This window comes from Ctenopharyngodon idella, chromosome 23, assembly GCF_019924925.1.
Source record: "Ctenopharyngodon idella isolate HZGC_01 chromosome 23, HZGC01, whole genome shotgun sequence".
NCBI lineage: Eukaryota > Metazoa > Chordata > Actinopteri > Cypriniformes > Xenocyprididae > Ctenopharyngodon > Ctenopharyngodon idella.
This window is the reverse complement of record NC_067242.1, coordinates 6231924-6248102: the sequence shown is the minus strand read 5'-3', so window position 1 is coordinate 6248102 and position 16179 is coordinate 6231924. Positions and strand designations below refer to the sequence as shown.

At 37.1% G+C, this 16179-nt stretch overlaps 2 protein-coding genes across 2 annotated transcripts in view; one reads left to right on the top strand and one right to left on the bottom strand.

The window, feature by feature from the left end:
* Positions 1-16117, top strand: part of LOC127505685 (probable G-protein coupled receptor 158) — a 71562-nt gene extending 55445 nt beyond the window's left edge. The window contains exons 3-9 of the mRNA XM_051881378.1: positions 10-119; positions 3661-3899; positions 5041-5179; positions 9558-9663; positions 9751-9897; positions 10048-10131; positions 10565-16117. Coding sequence (XP_051737338.1) covers positions 10-119; positions 3661-3899; positions 5041-5179; positions 9558-9663; positions 9751-9897; positions 10048-10131; positions 10565-12505 — 2766 coding nt within the window. The 3' untranslated portion in view covers positions 12506-16117. The remainder of the gene's footprint in view (positions 1-9; positions 120-3660; positions 3900-5040; positions 5180-9557; positions 9664-9750; positions 9898-10047; positions 10132-10564) is intronic.
* The window catches only part of LOC127505693 (protein adenylyltransferase SelO-like), a 557335-nt gene that overhangs the window by 231499 nt on the left and 309657 nt on the right, over positions 1-16179 (bottom strand). The gene's annotated exons all lie outside the window — the stretch shown is intronic.

Genomic DNA, 16179 nt, shown 5'->3' with positions numbered 1-16179 from the left:
GTTTTCCAGGTGGTGATTCTGTACTTCCAGCCGAGTGTTTTCCGCTGTATCCTGCTGCGATGGGTTCGTCTGCTCGGGTTTGCCACGGTCTATGGAACGGTCACCCTCAAACTCTACAGGTACTTGCAGTGTTGTTATTATTTTGGGCACATTCTTAATAATAATGAACTATCTTGATTGATGAAAATTTTAATCATAGGAATGGGTAGAATAAGATATTGAGAATGACTTACAATCTGTGAGCAGAGGAAGACACATTGTAATCTGTGAGAGTTTTGAGATTGATGCCTCTGAGAGATAGATATGCTGCTCCAGACAAACAACCACACACACACACACACACCCATACACGTACACCTATACACACAATAACTCACACACACATGCTGGATGACTCACAGACCACAATGTTATTAAATGTCACAACTTGCACTTTCCTAATATGGCCGATGAGGTGGAACCTGCTGAGATCTTTGCCATTTCAGAATCAACACTGAAAAAAACAATAAGGTGGATGGGTGTCAGGTAGCAGATTGGATAGTGGGCGAAAGAGTCAAAGGCTGGGCTACAGAGACTGAACAGTTTGCTAGATTTCATCTGTTCCTCGTGGGTTTTAACTAGTGCTAAACCAAAATAAAAAATATAGATAGCAACTTAAAATTTTGGACACACTGTTGTATAACAAAATTGTTCATTTTAAATTAGTTCCTGTTTGGAATAATTATACATTTTGTTCATATTAAAACAATATTTTTAAAAATATATTTTTAACTAGACTCCCAACAGTTTTCTAAATACACACTATTATGCAGTTTAAATATTCTGACCCTTCATGACATGTGAAAAAGAAGCGCCCTCAATTATACTGAATGTGCCTTTGTAATGTACATCAATTATTAAAAGTATATTTTAGAAAAACTACTTGCAGATAATGCACATAAGCAGGTAAAGTACTTGATTATAATTTAAAATGTAGTGTTATTCTATAGTACATTTAAAGTTAATATATATTTAAATATCCTAAATTACTTCATAATAATACAAATACAAGTTTCAATAGACATGATATTAAAATTTATTTTAGTTTACCATAAATGCCTGTCAGTACATTAAGCAGTGCAGTAAAGATATATAAAGTCCCATTTATGTGGGTAAAATAAATAAATAAATAAGTTCAGTTAAGTGCATTTAATATAAATTTAAACTGTAGTACTTTTTTTAATTGTAATTAACAAGTGTCTAAAAACATTACATTCAGTTCACACTAAAGTATATTCTTTTAAAGTGTCCTTATTATGCTATTTTAAAGGTTTCTCATTTTGTTTTGGAGGTCTCCTACAATAGGTTTACATATATCAAAGGTCAAAAAACACTTTTCTCATAATATACATTGCACATCACCTCATTTCTCAAAGCCTGAAAACTGTTCATTTGAAGATTCAGTCTCTCTAAATCCCTCCTTTCCGCTAGCTTACTCTGCTCTGATTGGTCCGATGGCCCAGTCTGTTGTGATGAACGAAATGCTAATTGCCATATCTGAATTTCAGCTCTTTTAGCACTTATACAAAGTGGATTCGCAGCTCAGAAAACACCGTCTTCTGGATATGTCGACAACATGAACCAAACTCTTTCAGGCCTCAGTTACAACTACAGTGTTTGAGGGCGGGTCAAAGTAGACATTGTTCACAGGCAGCCAATAAAGACCATAGGCTGGCATTATGTAAATGTGTTACATTGTTACATAGGTTTGTCACAGGAAGTGAGACTGGAATTGCTGATGGCAGTTCAGAATCAATTCTTTCTTTTAGGAGACAATAACTTTATTTGTTATGCATTTTGATCTTTAAAACTTTAAAACAGACGTTTTACATTCACAAACAGCTATATCACACACTGCATGAAATGTAATATTCGAAAAAGCATAATAGAGGCACTTTAAAGTGTATTATTTTTGTGATAACTACTCCTTTTCAAAGCGTGCTAAAGTGTACTTTTCCACAAGGGAATCTAGAAGCATGTATTGCTTGTTCTCTTGATTTTAGTCATTAAATAAACATTATACTTTAGCCTTGTTATCCCTATTATATTTCATAAAAAGTTCAGATAAAATACAGTAAAGACTTAAGATGCTATAAAGAAGGTCAGCATGTCTAGAGCGGCCCTCTAATGCACTTTTTCTTACTTTTATGTGGGCTTCATTTCCTGCATGACCTTGCAGCATTAGCCTCTCCTGATTTAATTGTGATACCCTTTTAAGCACAGTTAAAGTTTGTATTATCCCTAATTTCCCATTAAAGTAAGCGTCCTATAAAGTGTCAGAGCTGCATGTTCTACGGCTAGTTCATCAGGGGTAAAGTACTTAAAGTCATTGGGGGAAAACATAACAGGAGGTACTTAGGACAAAATGGCCACAGTGTATTACATTTTATTGAATGGTTTGGACAACAAATGCAGAAAATGAACTGTGGACAGCCTGTTTGGTGGGTTCTGAGGGTCTGGCCTCCAGAAGAAAGAGATGGAGGAGGATATGTGGAGGATCTTTAACATGCACAGAAGATAATGTGGGCTTGATGGTATGATATATGTTGGAAATTATCTAATGGCATTCCTATTAAAGGCATCAGAAATGAATGGCTTCACTGGGGTGAAAATTAACACATTGCTTAGATCATTTATTTTACTAGACACTCATTACGGGGCGTAGATGACACTTTATCAGGGTGACAAATTTATATGTTTGTTTGATTTGACTTTGAAATTGACTTTTGAAAAAATATTATTATTATGTCTAACAAAATTCAGATTTACCTTTAGTTCATTAATATACATTCATGGCCTTAAGCATGATTCATCAGTTATTTTAAAACATTTTAGCAAACTATAAAAAAAAAAAAAAAAAGGAACTTTCCAAGTCTCTGGAAAGCCCACATTTCCTATTCAATCAATCCTGTTGAATATCATGTTCACTCGAAATTACACCACATTATGGAAGTAAAATGCATTACAAATGCAAACTTTAACAAAGGTCAACAATTGTTAACATTAAAAACACAGACAGCTGCAGAAATATTAGGCTACTGTCACTTTAAGACCTAATTCACAGATTCAATACACTGATACTGGTGGACTTTGTCTATTGTTTACATTCACTTAAGACATAATCGACTATGTTTAATAGGATACTCGTCGAGACGGACATTTTTTATGTTTGTTTTTTTTTTGGGGGGGGGGGGGGGGTTTACCCATTCAAGCACATGAAGACATGAAAGAGAGCTCAATTCAGCATTTGTGCACTGTCTGAGATGCATCTTTCTGGGCACGCTATTCGGATGTGCGCACACAAAACTTTCCACACAGTGTGCGAGTAACAAATTGAGTTCTCTTTTGAATCTTCTTGCTCTTGAATATTTAAATTTCCAAGGCTTAAAATTTTGTGACGATGTAGCGCTGGCCTGTCAACTGTCCCTGTCATCGTTCACATTTATTTACCTTCATGTTCTCACAACATCGCATTGTTAGAATTCATAAAAATATTACCCAGCCAACGGGCGATTGACACCCTTTAATATACTCACCAACGCTGATTTTTACTCGCATTTGGTGCTTTGTGAGTGTTAATTTTAGGCCCTGGATACAATGGTTTTTGTTGCCGTTTTCCAGGGTTCTCAAGGTGTTCCTGTCACGTACAGCCCAACGGATCCCCTACATGACCAGCTGGAGAGTGTTACGTCTACTGTGCATCATCCTGCTGATTGTTTTATGGTTCGCAATAGCCTGGACCGCCGCTGTTTGTCAGAATCCAAACAGACATCTCGCTCTCATCAGTGTGGGCTTTACCACTGATGGGCTACAGTTCAGCATGTGTCTGCTGGACCGCTGGGACTACATGATTGCTGTGGGTGAGTGAATCTGTTACCTAAGAGCATCCTTTATGACTATTTGGCATTTTAATGAGCACCAGCTTGAATACATTATCAAACAGAATCAGAGTCTAGATGAAATGTTCCCAAAAATGAATACTTATTTAAAGAAAGAAAGTAGAGAGAATCTCTTCAAGACACTATTTAAAGGAACAGTTTACACAAAAATGAAACTTACGGCATCTTTTATTCATCCTCATATTGTTCTAAACCCATATGACTTTCTTTCTTCCATGGAACACAAAAAAAGGAGATGTTTAGTCGAATGTTCATGCCGATCTTTTTAAATATAATAAAAATGAATGTTTATTGGGGCTGCCAAGCTCCAAATATAGCAAGAAGCACTATAAATGCTGTTCAAACAACTAATTTGATATATTCTACTTTTTCTGCAGCCACTTTTACAAAACTAGAATCTGTTCTTGTAGTCTTAACAGGAAAGATATTGAGTCCTGACAAATGAAGTGCATCTAAGTGGCATTGCCTAAATTGTAAGAGTAATGTGGTAGTATGCTAATCCAGACATAGCCACCGTGGTAGACCATTGCAGGTCATTATGTTTGAAATGCAAGCCAAGGAAGTGATGAATCAAGGCTGGCTTGGCACTAATTGCAGACACATAGCGGAGCTCGCAGGAAGCATCAGCCAGGCTGTGACGAATCGAATTCAACACAAATGTTTATGCTGATGTCTTATCCTCAAGTATGGCAAACTGGAATGTGCCCAATATAACACCTGGATCAGTAAACGTTACATTGATGATGACAGATTTTCACTGGTGGAACACATGTTTATTGATGTCAGGCCAGCTGACTGGCTGACATTGTATAGGGTGTGCCAATAGTGGATGGGGAACTTTAAAACTTTGAACTACCTTCCACAGCTTCATTTGCAATTGTCTGTCAAGCAGTGTCCAGAGAATACAAGCAATCTAGATGTCTTTTATTGCATTTATTGAATGTCTTTTTTCTCTGTCATTCTGGTATTTTTTATCTGGCACTATATTGGTTTGTAACAGAAAGGTTTTGACAGCCACATCATTCTCTGTTTGATCTGGGAACTGGTGTGTCCTAGGCACTAGTCAGTTGGGTGTTAACTCTTTACTACCTCTCACAAACAGCTGAGTTCCTGTTCCTTCTGTGGGGTGTGTATCTATGTTTTGCTGTGAGGACCGTCCCCTCAGCGTTTCATGAGCCACGCTACATGGCCATCGCAGTGCACAATGAGCTCATCCTCTCTGCCATATTCCACATTTTAAGGTGAGTGACTGCCACCAAGGATTTTCTCATTTTCCTCCTATCATAAATGTCTTATCATTATTAAAGGGGACCTATTATGCCCCTTTTTACAAGATGTAATATAAGTCTCAAGTGTCCTCAGAATGTGTACCACACAGATAATTTCTGATCATTTTTGAATGGAAGCAAAAACATGCTGTTTTCATGCATGTATCTTTAAATACAAATGAGCTGCGCTCCCCACCCCCCTATCCAGAATAGTGCTGTGACTTCACAGCTTGTGCCTCTGATACTCTGCCAAAAACTAACAAAACATGCTGTTTATTTTGGATTATCATCTCTATCGCAGTCACGCTCACATAATATTGCAGTTCTTCGTCATCATGAAAGTTTATTTTTTGCATGCATTTTAAAGACATATCAGTCTAAACTTCCTATATATGGTTTTCTGAGCTCACACACCTCAAGCACACACATAGAAAGCTTCCTGTCAGACGGTGCATCGCATGAGTATTAAGCTAAGTTCTCTTTCACGTAACCCCTCCTGTTCAAACCGCCCGCCCTAAGCGGGACTCGAACCCAGGTCTGCCAGCATGGGAGTCGGGCACTCTAACAAGGAGGCTAAAGACCGCAGTCTCTAGCATCAGTTTGCGAGAGTGCCACCTGAGATCAGGGGAATGAGGTTTTGCATGCACAAAGCTAATAGGGCAGCTTCCGTCGCCAGTTGTGGGCAGGGCCTGACGTCACAGTTGCCTCATTTTGAGACACTGTTTCAGATTTATGGGGAAAAGAAAAGAAGTGGATGGATTTTAACCACAGTAGGGTGGTTGTGTACACACTGCGGACACATAATTATGTTCAAAAATGCAAGAGCACCGTAAAAAAAGCAGTCCATATGACTTGTGCTCTATATTCCAAATCATTTAACAGCTGTGTGTGAGGAACAGATCCAAATATAAGTTGATATTCTGTTAAAATCTTCCTTTATAATGTGATGTTAACTACTATAAGAGGATCATTTAATCTTACAAAAAAAAACAAAAAAAAAAACAGATCAGTCTGTTTCAGTGAATGAGCAAATCATCAGCAAATCATTCATTCAGAGTTTAGGGATTCATTCACTTACTTTGAGATCCTTCAATAATCAGAACTAGTTTGGATATTTGGCTAAACACCAGTCTTTTTTTCACTGTTGCATTATTGCTGTAAAATGGTACAGTAAGCTGACTGATTTGAAAGGTTACGTCTCATTTATTTATCTTTCATATCTTATGTCTTTTGCCCTTTCAGGCATGTTTTTGAAAGAAACAAGTGATATTACATCATATGAATATCCGGTAGCACTTTATGTTGATGGTCCACTTCAATTTAGACATTCTACTAACTATAAGTAACTTTGCACCTACACTGTAAAAAAAGAATTGTTGGTTTAACTTAAAAAAGTAAGTTACCTGGTTGCCTTAAAATTTTGAGTTTATTGAAATTAAAAATTTGAGTTAATACAATGAAGACAATTGGTTTAATCAACAGAAACTCAAAATATTATGTTATCTGAACTACATTAATTATCTAAGTTGATTTGACAAAAGAAATGTTATGATAGCAAATCATGAAAATTATTTTTTTAACTCTCATTAGAGTATTAGTAGACTGTCTGCTCAATATTAACTTAATAGTAACTTTGCAACTACATGTCAATTTATTCTACTAACCCCTAACCCTAACCTAACAGTCTACTAACACTCTGATGAGAGTTAGTTGACATGTAGTTGCAAAGTTACATGTAGTTAGTAGAATGTCTAAAGTGGACCATCGAAATAAAGTGCAACCAAATATCCATTCTGATAGGTCAGTTCACTATTGATATTATTGATTATGCTGTCAGCGTTCTCTAGCATTCGGGCAGTGGGCACCCCACGTGGGCAGTTTGAACAGTGTTCATTTTGAATTAATTTTTGAGGAAACTCTGCCTCCCTTGCCTTCTAAAGAATCAGTTTAGGGCTGTGGAGTGTGTGAATAACTTCAGCAGTTATGAAGCATTCATTCAGGCAGGGACATAGCTTGAACTCTTACTCAAGATAAAGGCGGTTGACTTCAAAGGCAGGACATGTGATTTTAAGAAGTGCTGCATTGCTTGGTGCTCTCTCCACTGTTTCTACAGTAATTAATCATAGTACAGAGCCATGGGATAGTGTTAGTTAAGTATCTGTATTTTTGTGTAACAGCACCCATGTCCTTTCATCATAAACCATAATTAGTGCATTTTGGCAGCCAGTGTACACATCTAGTATACCTCAGCAATCTTAGAAGGTGATGTAACAACGATAAGATGAAAACTGTTCTTAAAATTTTTTCTTATTTTCTTCATGTGTATGGACATGTCCATGCTACTCAGTGTAGCAGTGCATCTCAGAGGGACCATCAATTTTCAACCTGATTAAAAGATCTGGAAGTAACAGAGCTGCAAACTTAACTGCAAACATAGTCCCATGTGAAGACAGTCTCCCAGCAGGCCAGCACAGATAAACCTGAAGAAAAAAAACGTCTATACAGATAAACACAGCACAAATCTAAAAATAAACCTGCTATATTGGAGCTGTGGCTTAGAAGTGCACATGCTCTGACATGTTGTGCCATAATGGTCATTGCGTGACCACAGTTACAAATGTGGCTTGTGTCCTTTGCAAATGCAATTTTGCATTCACAGATCCAAAATTCAAGGCAGCATTATATGTATCCTTTATGAATAACACAGTCCCACAGTGCATTGTGACTAGTTCATATGAAAATGTTTCATCCAAAGATGGCAGACAAAACTGATGGAAATATTGTCAATAAATATCTTTTTATTCAGTAAAAAGGTAGAAATAGTATTGTACGAAACAGATGCATCTCACTGTTATTTCAACTAAGAGAATCATAGGATATAGAGTACTGACGCGTAGCTTAGCTACATGCTAATGTCAGATTTAACTTTTGACCATTTCTTGATATTCACACTGGCACTTAATAGAAACAGATTTAAACACTCTCATTGTGAATGGAGGTTTACTTGTACAGTTCACATCAGGAGTGCTATTTGTGTGGCTTGAGTGAGCATCAGCAAAGTTTTTTTTTGAAGACAATCTTAAATCACTCACTTAGTGTTTTCATTTTAGTAAAAATGCTGTTTTTGTAGGTATAGGTGGCCATGTAAATATCAAGCAATTCAGCTTGCTAGGTTCAGAGCATATTTGATTTGTTATTGTGTTTTACAATCTTCTGTTCCTAATATCACATATACAAAAAGTTTGGGTAACACTTTATTTTACAATGTTCTTGTTACACATGTTATGTGTAATTACTGTAGTAATAACTATAAATTATACATAATTACATGCAACTAACCCTAAAACAAACCCTCCTAACCCTATAGTAAGTACATGTAGTTAATTATTATTACTCAGTACTTAAATGTATAGTTACACTGTAACATGGACACTTTAAAAATAAAGGGTTATACTTTATTTTAAGGTGTCCTTGTTATAGTGAAATCATACATTTAAATACTGAGTAATATTAATTAACAACATGTACTTACTATAGGGCTAGGGTTAGGCTAAGGGTTTGGTTTAGAATTAGTTGCATGTAATTATACGTAATTTACTGTTATTACTATAGTAAGTACATGTAGCATATGTAACAAGGACACTGTGAAATAAAGTGTTACCAAATAAACAAGGTTTGTAGTATTATTTTTACCTTTTGGTAAAAGTTATGACTGAATGGCTTCTTATAATGAGTGCAATGATTCTGCATAGAATTATTTAAATCAGAGTAAGAGTGTAGTCTGGATTCTGATAAAAAGCCACAATACTTCCAAGGTCTATGGGGAAGAAGAGTGGGCAAAACATGTTGCATTATATACTGCTTCAAAGCTGGACAAAGTTGTAATATTAACCATATTACCCACGATGGCTGTGGTGATGCCATATATTGAAAAGTCATGATTCAATAATGATTGTATTAGTTTGTTTATTTAATTATGTATGCATTCATTCTAAATAGGTTCAATTAATGAAGAAGTTGGTTGTCTGAATAAACGTTTCTGAATGTGAGCAGAGCCAATTATATGATGCACACGTACCAGACAAAAGAGAAAGATAAATATTGATTCTGCCTATTCACTCTCTTCTTATGTTACCCTAACCCTAACCCTGGTAACCCTAACCCTGACAAGACCCTTTGTCTTGTGCTTATTATGTGCCATATAACTCTGGGGAACATAGTAATGACTTTTTGGAAATACCCAAAATTGTATTGTATAGACATTGTAATGGTTTTATTTTGTTCAGACTATTGCCAAACACAGTAGATTTTAGGTGAAATGATTTACATTATTCTGTAAATTCACCCACAGGTTCACTCTAGCCCCTGAGCTTCACCCGGATTGGATGCTGATGCTATTCTTTGCTCATACACACTTGACAGTGACTGTCACTTTGGGGTTGCTGCTTGTGCCAAAGGTAAACCCACCAATCAGCTTTCATTCTTTGATCATTTGTTGGCTAAAATTTTAAAGAATCTTTTAAATGTCCATGTCTTTTCCACAGTTCTTATTTGCGGGTACACAACTAAGGGATGACATTGCTACAGAGGCCTATGAAGATGAATTGGACATGGGGCGGTCTGGGTCATACCTGAATAGCAGCATCACATCTGCTTGGAGTGAGCACAGTCTGGATCCAGAAGATATTCGGGTAGGTGCCCTGCTTTCTTTCCTGCTTCCTTTTCCCCTTGACTCTCTCCTGCCTTAGTAATTAACTAAAATTTCATAATCTGCAAATATCTTTTGACCCCTTGTCCTATAACTGACGAAAATACTGAGCCATGGCAGTTTTTTATTGCAGACACCAGAGGAAATGGGCCAGCTAAGTTCTATTAATGGCTGTGGCGTAAGGTCTTGCGACAGTCTTTGGGAAAAACGTACCAACGTGAGCAGAGGTTTTTGTTTGTTTGTTAGGGCTGAAGAAGTCTCTCACCGAAGACCCAAAATTTGTTCATAGGAAGGGCACTTTGCTAACAGGATAAAGTTCTGCTCTTGGTATAATATTTGTTGATGACTTCGACACGGCTGTACTAAATGCTTTGAAGTTCTTCAGAGGCTGTTTCAGACCTAACAATAAACACAAGATTTTCATATTTGACACCGTCCCAGACTGTCCTGTCAATAATTAGTGTAAAACAGCATGTTGGTTTGGTCTAACGTCTTCGAGGCACTGTCTGTAGTTGCATATAATGACTAGTTCTGCATGTTTTCTGTGCAATAGAGCGTCTGCTTCAGTGTAACTAGAATCATTTCATTTTTACATTTCTACATGTAGACATATGTTGTGAATTAATGGCCCGTTGTCTTCAAATCCACAGGAAGAGCTGAAGAAACTCTACTCCCAGCTGGAGATTTATAAGAGGAAAAAGATGCTGGCCAACAATCCTCACCTGCAGAAGAAGCGCAGCTCTAAAAAGGGCCTAGGCCGCTCTCTCATGCGCCGCATCACTGAGATTCCAGAGTCGATGGGTCGCCAGTGTAGCCGTGAGGACAAGGACCTGGGTGAACATGGGAGTAACCGCAACAGCATCTGTGTCCTGAGAAAGAACCCATTTGACCCCTCACACTCTGTTAAGCCTGCCAAAGACGAATCCTTGAAGAGCAAAGTTTTCTCCCTTAAGAAGTCCCACAGCAGTTATGACCATGTTCGAGACCACAGTGAGGATTCCAGCAGTTCGGCAACTGACAAGATGGAAGTCGCAACCACAGAAGGCTCCCTCCTTGAAACCCTAATGGGCAAAAAGCTGGTCAAAAAGTCCTCTGAGAAGATTGATGCAGCCAGTGAGTCAACAGAGTCAGTTCCCTTGGTGTGCAAGTCAGCTAGTGCTCACAACCTGACAGCTGATAAGAAGCCTATTCACCCTAGAACATCCATGCTGCAGAAATCTCTAAGCGTTATTGCCAGTGCCAAAGAGAAAACACTTGGTCTAACAGGAAAGGCCCAAACAGCAGAGGATCCAACAAAGAAAGCTAATCAAAAGAACAAGGATGCCAAGACCCCAGCTGAAGCTGAAGAAAATGAGGGTTATCCAAAGATGATTGTCAGTCAATCAGTGGAGTACAAGCAGACAGCTGCCAAAACCGGTATAATGAAGCCACAGATGAGCGGAAGCCAGCCCTCCATTTGCTCAGAAACAGCCAAGGGGAAAGATCTGTATGACCTTTCAGAGGTGTGCCCTTGGGAATTGGAAGACTTGCCGACCCCCTCCGAAAACAAGGTCCAGAAACATGTGTCTATTGCCCCTGAGCAGACCACCACAGTCCATGGAAGTAGCAACAAAGCGACAAAGTCACAACAGCAAAAGCAGAAAGGCACAGAGCAGTCACCCTCTGTGACCAGACGTCCAAACCAGAAAGTTGCCGATAGAACAGACATATGTCCATGGGAGGAAGGAAATGAGGACCATAGTCAGGCAATGGGGCCAAAATCTCACTCCAATAGTAAGCCTGCCACGTCCCAACCCCAGGCATCCGGAGAGGTCGCCAAGGTTCCAAAAGCTGAGGTCTGTCCATGGGACTTTGAGGAAGTGTCGAGCAAGCCAAAGGACTCCGCTTGCTCCCCTGATCAGAGCAGACCAAAAAAGGGCACCACACCAACTGAGATCAAAGTCAAAATAAGCTCCTCGCCTACTGAAGCCAAGGGCAAGGGTAATACACCTACAGAGGGCAAAGTAAAGAGTGTTCTCTCCGAGCCTACTAAATCCACAGGCAGCTCACTGCAGCCGGCCTCTAAAGCAGATGTGTGTCCATGGGACACTGAGACTGTCTCCGGTCCAATCTCTGAAAAGACCCCTTGTTCCTCTCAGGTTTCTAAGACAAAGGAGACCCATGCTATAAAGAAGGGAACTTCCCCTGTCAGAATATTAGAGATGGAAAGAGAGAACACAAAGGGTCCAGATGATGACAAAATGAAAACGAACACAAAAGACATGTTCACCTCTGGCAAGACAAAAGAAAGACCTGTCAGCCAGTCTAAACTGGCTGAGGTTTGTCCATGGGATGTTGAGAGTAGTCAGGAAATTGTCTCAATGGAAAAACAAAAAAGCCCAAATGTTGCATTAGCAAAAAACAAGCAAGCAGATGTATGCCCTTGGGATTTTGAAGATGCAGCAACTAGTAAAGAAGTCAACAGGAGCACCAGTGCATCTACTGGCAAACAGAAAAGTTCAAATTCCAAAGGCAGAGTTACTAGTGGTGTTAAAATGTCAGATGTCTGTCCTTGGGACTTTGATGACCAAGCATCAACAAAAAAGGCATGACAATTTACCCAAGTGAACCATTAGTTAGTTCTCATTATATGTGCTTTTTCTTTCATAAATACACCATGGAAACTTTAATAGAATTTTTGGTGATTTGGAGAAGAAAATCAACAAGTCGCACAAGCTGCCTTTCTCTTCAACCTTTTGTTTTCCCTTTGTGTTTTTTGGAATAAAAAGGAAAAAAAAAAATACAAAAATGCAACAATTCACCAGGCATTCCAGATTCTAAAGTATTGGTTGAACCTTTAAATAGAAACGGTAGTTTACAATTATGCAACTCTTTATGTGCAATGTAAACAAGATGCCTATACTCACCACACGTATACTCATTAACATTTAAACTATCGTAACAGCTGCATCTGTAGCCTCTCCTTGACTGTGGCTTCCACAAAAGATTGTACAAGTTCCTGTTACATAGGAGGGTGTGGACCATGCATGAAGTGTCATGGAGTAAGCCTGATCCATTTCCTTGTTTTGTTTTGTTTTGTTTCATACATTATCATTTGGTTTGAGTAAAAATGATTTTTTGCCAAAGATAGAGGTAAAATCCAATAAATCTAAGAACTCAAACCTCAACAGCGTAATAGAGACACTACATTTGTACAGTGAGCCGAATTCATGCGGCTGCTAGAAAATTAGCCTGTAGCACTTTAGTAAAGAACATATTTAGAAAGACAGATGTAAACTGGTCATAAATCCATTCATATTTTACCTTGTTTGTCTTTTTGGCCTTGCTGTTTTATGCCGTTCCGCAGTGAGATCATATGTGCACATCTGCAACTTTTTTGTTTTTGTTTTCTTGACTAGAAAGAAAGCTAGTAAAAAAATAAATAAATAAAAAATAAACATTTCCAATGCTTCCAAATTTGCTGATATATTATCCTGAATGTGCCTATTTAAATAGTCCTGTACCAGTCTTACATTGTATTGGGAGATGTGAAACCTTTGTCATAGCCCATGTTACAAATATAATATTGAAACACTTGATGAAAATCAGCATCTTATTTTTGAAAATAAATGAAGTTTAGTTTATATATTAGCAATGTTGCAAAATTGTAAATGCTTTTTGAATGGGGTATGCTAGGGGGGGGAAAAAGTTCACTACTCAGTTCATGGGACCATAGATATCGTTTCTCTCAGCGTAGGGCACAATCATTACGGTTTCTGCCTCTAATGTTTTTGTCTTTTACGATTAGAACACGTGATAATATACAAAATGTATCAAATTCCAGTCTATCTCATATCAAATTCTGACCCAAGCCTCAATTACTTTAACATGTACCTGTTATCTTTAACATTTAATGATGATTACGTCAGTTTACAAATAAAAATATTGCTCTTACTGTATTGATTTTTTTTTTTTTTTTTTTTTTTGGAAATTGTATCGATTTCTTAGAAGAACATTTTGAAACATCCCCAGAGACCACTGATGTGAATTCAACAATCTATCTAAATTACTGTTGGAATGTTAACATATCTTGTATGCCTTCTCAGCACATGGTCATTGGTAATCTGTAATGATGTCAAGGTAATGGTGTCAAAACACATAAGGCATGAACTGCTGTACAGTATGATGCCTAGTAATGAAATATTCATATAAATGTTGACATATTGCAATTGCAAACGGTTTTGACCCAATCCTACAGTAACTAAATGGTTTTTTAATGTATTGACAGATTCTTGTGTTTTGTATGTGCGCACTATGAATTAGCAAGAATACAGAAGAAAAGGTTATACCATGTATATAAGTTATATGAACCAAAGAGGTAAAAAAAAAAAGAAAGAAAGAAAAAAAAGTACCTAAATAAATAATTCTTGACATTCTGTGAAAGAATCAAATGATGTCACGTTCCCATCTCTCCACAGTGGGGTAAATTTACCAATGATCTCTAGGTATCTTCCCATGCTATATTTACACTTCGGATCATTCCTGTTCTGCAGTACATTTAGACTTTCAGGAATGTGCTCTGGTCAAGCTTGACGTGATTAATTATCAATAAATCTTATAAATTATAACATGATTATTTACTCATTGTAAATAATCATGAACAAGACAGAAATTATTTTAAAGAGGTTGAACTGGACAAAAAAATGTAAGATTGATATTATCATACCCATTTCAAACAGCGTAGAATGTTTTAAAGTAAGACAAGCTGACTAATATCACAAAACAATGTGTGACCTGGCTTTAGTATTTAAAGGAACATCATTGCTTTTTTTCATTTTAGAAATGCATAGTATCCAGGGATATGAAAAAAAAAAAAAAAAAATGAAATCCACTAAATGTAAATTGTATTGCGATACTTTAATAAAAGAAAACCACACTCTTAGAAAAAAAGGTTTAATGGGTTTCTATATAGAACCCTAGTGTTCTTGACTCAATTTTAACGAACTTTTAATGCCAAAATGGATCTATGGAAACTGGAAATGGAAAATGGTTCTATGTAAGGGGAAATGCATTAAATAATTGCATAATACTTTCATGTTTAATGGGTTATTTCCATTTTTTCTAGTGATGAAGTATGTTTACGAGCTATTTAATCATATTAATATTAATAAAATTGAATTGAAATAAAAAATGACACCCCGATGATAGGACCCCCTAAATTTATGAAACCCTTTAATGTTTCATATCGAACCTTTTCTTCTAAGAGCGCAACAATATTATTTCCATCTTTAAACATTGTGAGTTTAATGTTTTATACAAACTCTACTGCAGAGTAGGAATGACCCAGGTAGTATTTTATTGACTAAAAATCAGTAATTCCCAAATTTCTGTAATCTACTTATAATTTAGAACCCGGAATTTCTGCTGTCCTCATCAGGATATGGGCTCATGGATTTCTAGGTACACTAAAGGGAACTTTCAGCAACCTATAGATCTACTGCTCCTAAACTGTCTAGTCATCTCATACTCTGGTAAGAACAATACATTCTCCAGAGTCTGTTCTTAATGTATGCCTAGATGGATGTGTAAAATTGACCAGCTTTGTTACATAGAGAATGTTTCTGGGAATGGTTGTTGTATCGTAGTGCATCCCTCTAGTTTACAAGTTTTACTCATCTGCAGGTCCTCGGTTGATTTCTATGTAGTATGATGTAAGCACTCAACTCATGACCTGTTAATGTTAATGGTAACCTTGCCTATTACATTGTCTTAGTGCAATGTTTAGTTCAGTTTTTGGAGTTTACAGAAGTGATTATTTATCTATTTATGAATTGATTTTGGTTATTTAGCTTGTTTACTTGGGCCCCTCGCGTGTCCCACCACTGTCACGTGTTGGGGGGACACTCCTACTACTTAATGCGGTATTGTCTTAGCTCTAACTCTCGTTGCTTCTGCATGATAATGAGAAATTAGTAAGACTGATGTTTCACTGCCCTTGATAGAACTTAAAAAAGAATCTTTGATCTTTTTTGGACTGTTAAAAGTTGTATAGTGAGTGAAACTGTACCCTACCCACTGTATTATGTGCTTGTTATATTAAATGCTCTATGACAAGCTTATAGCATACACATATGGAGATATTTGGTAGATTTATATTGTGTAATATTGTGATAGCATGTACATAAAAATACCTCCTCTGCAATAAATATTTCTACAAAAAGCAATTCTTTGTTGACTGAATGAATCGAAATAATGAAAAGGTGGGGGTTTTGTTTAAAAAAATGTT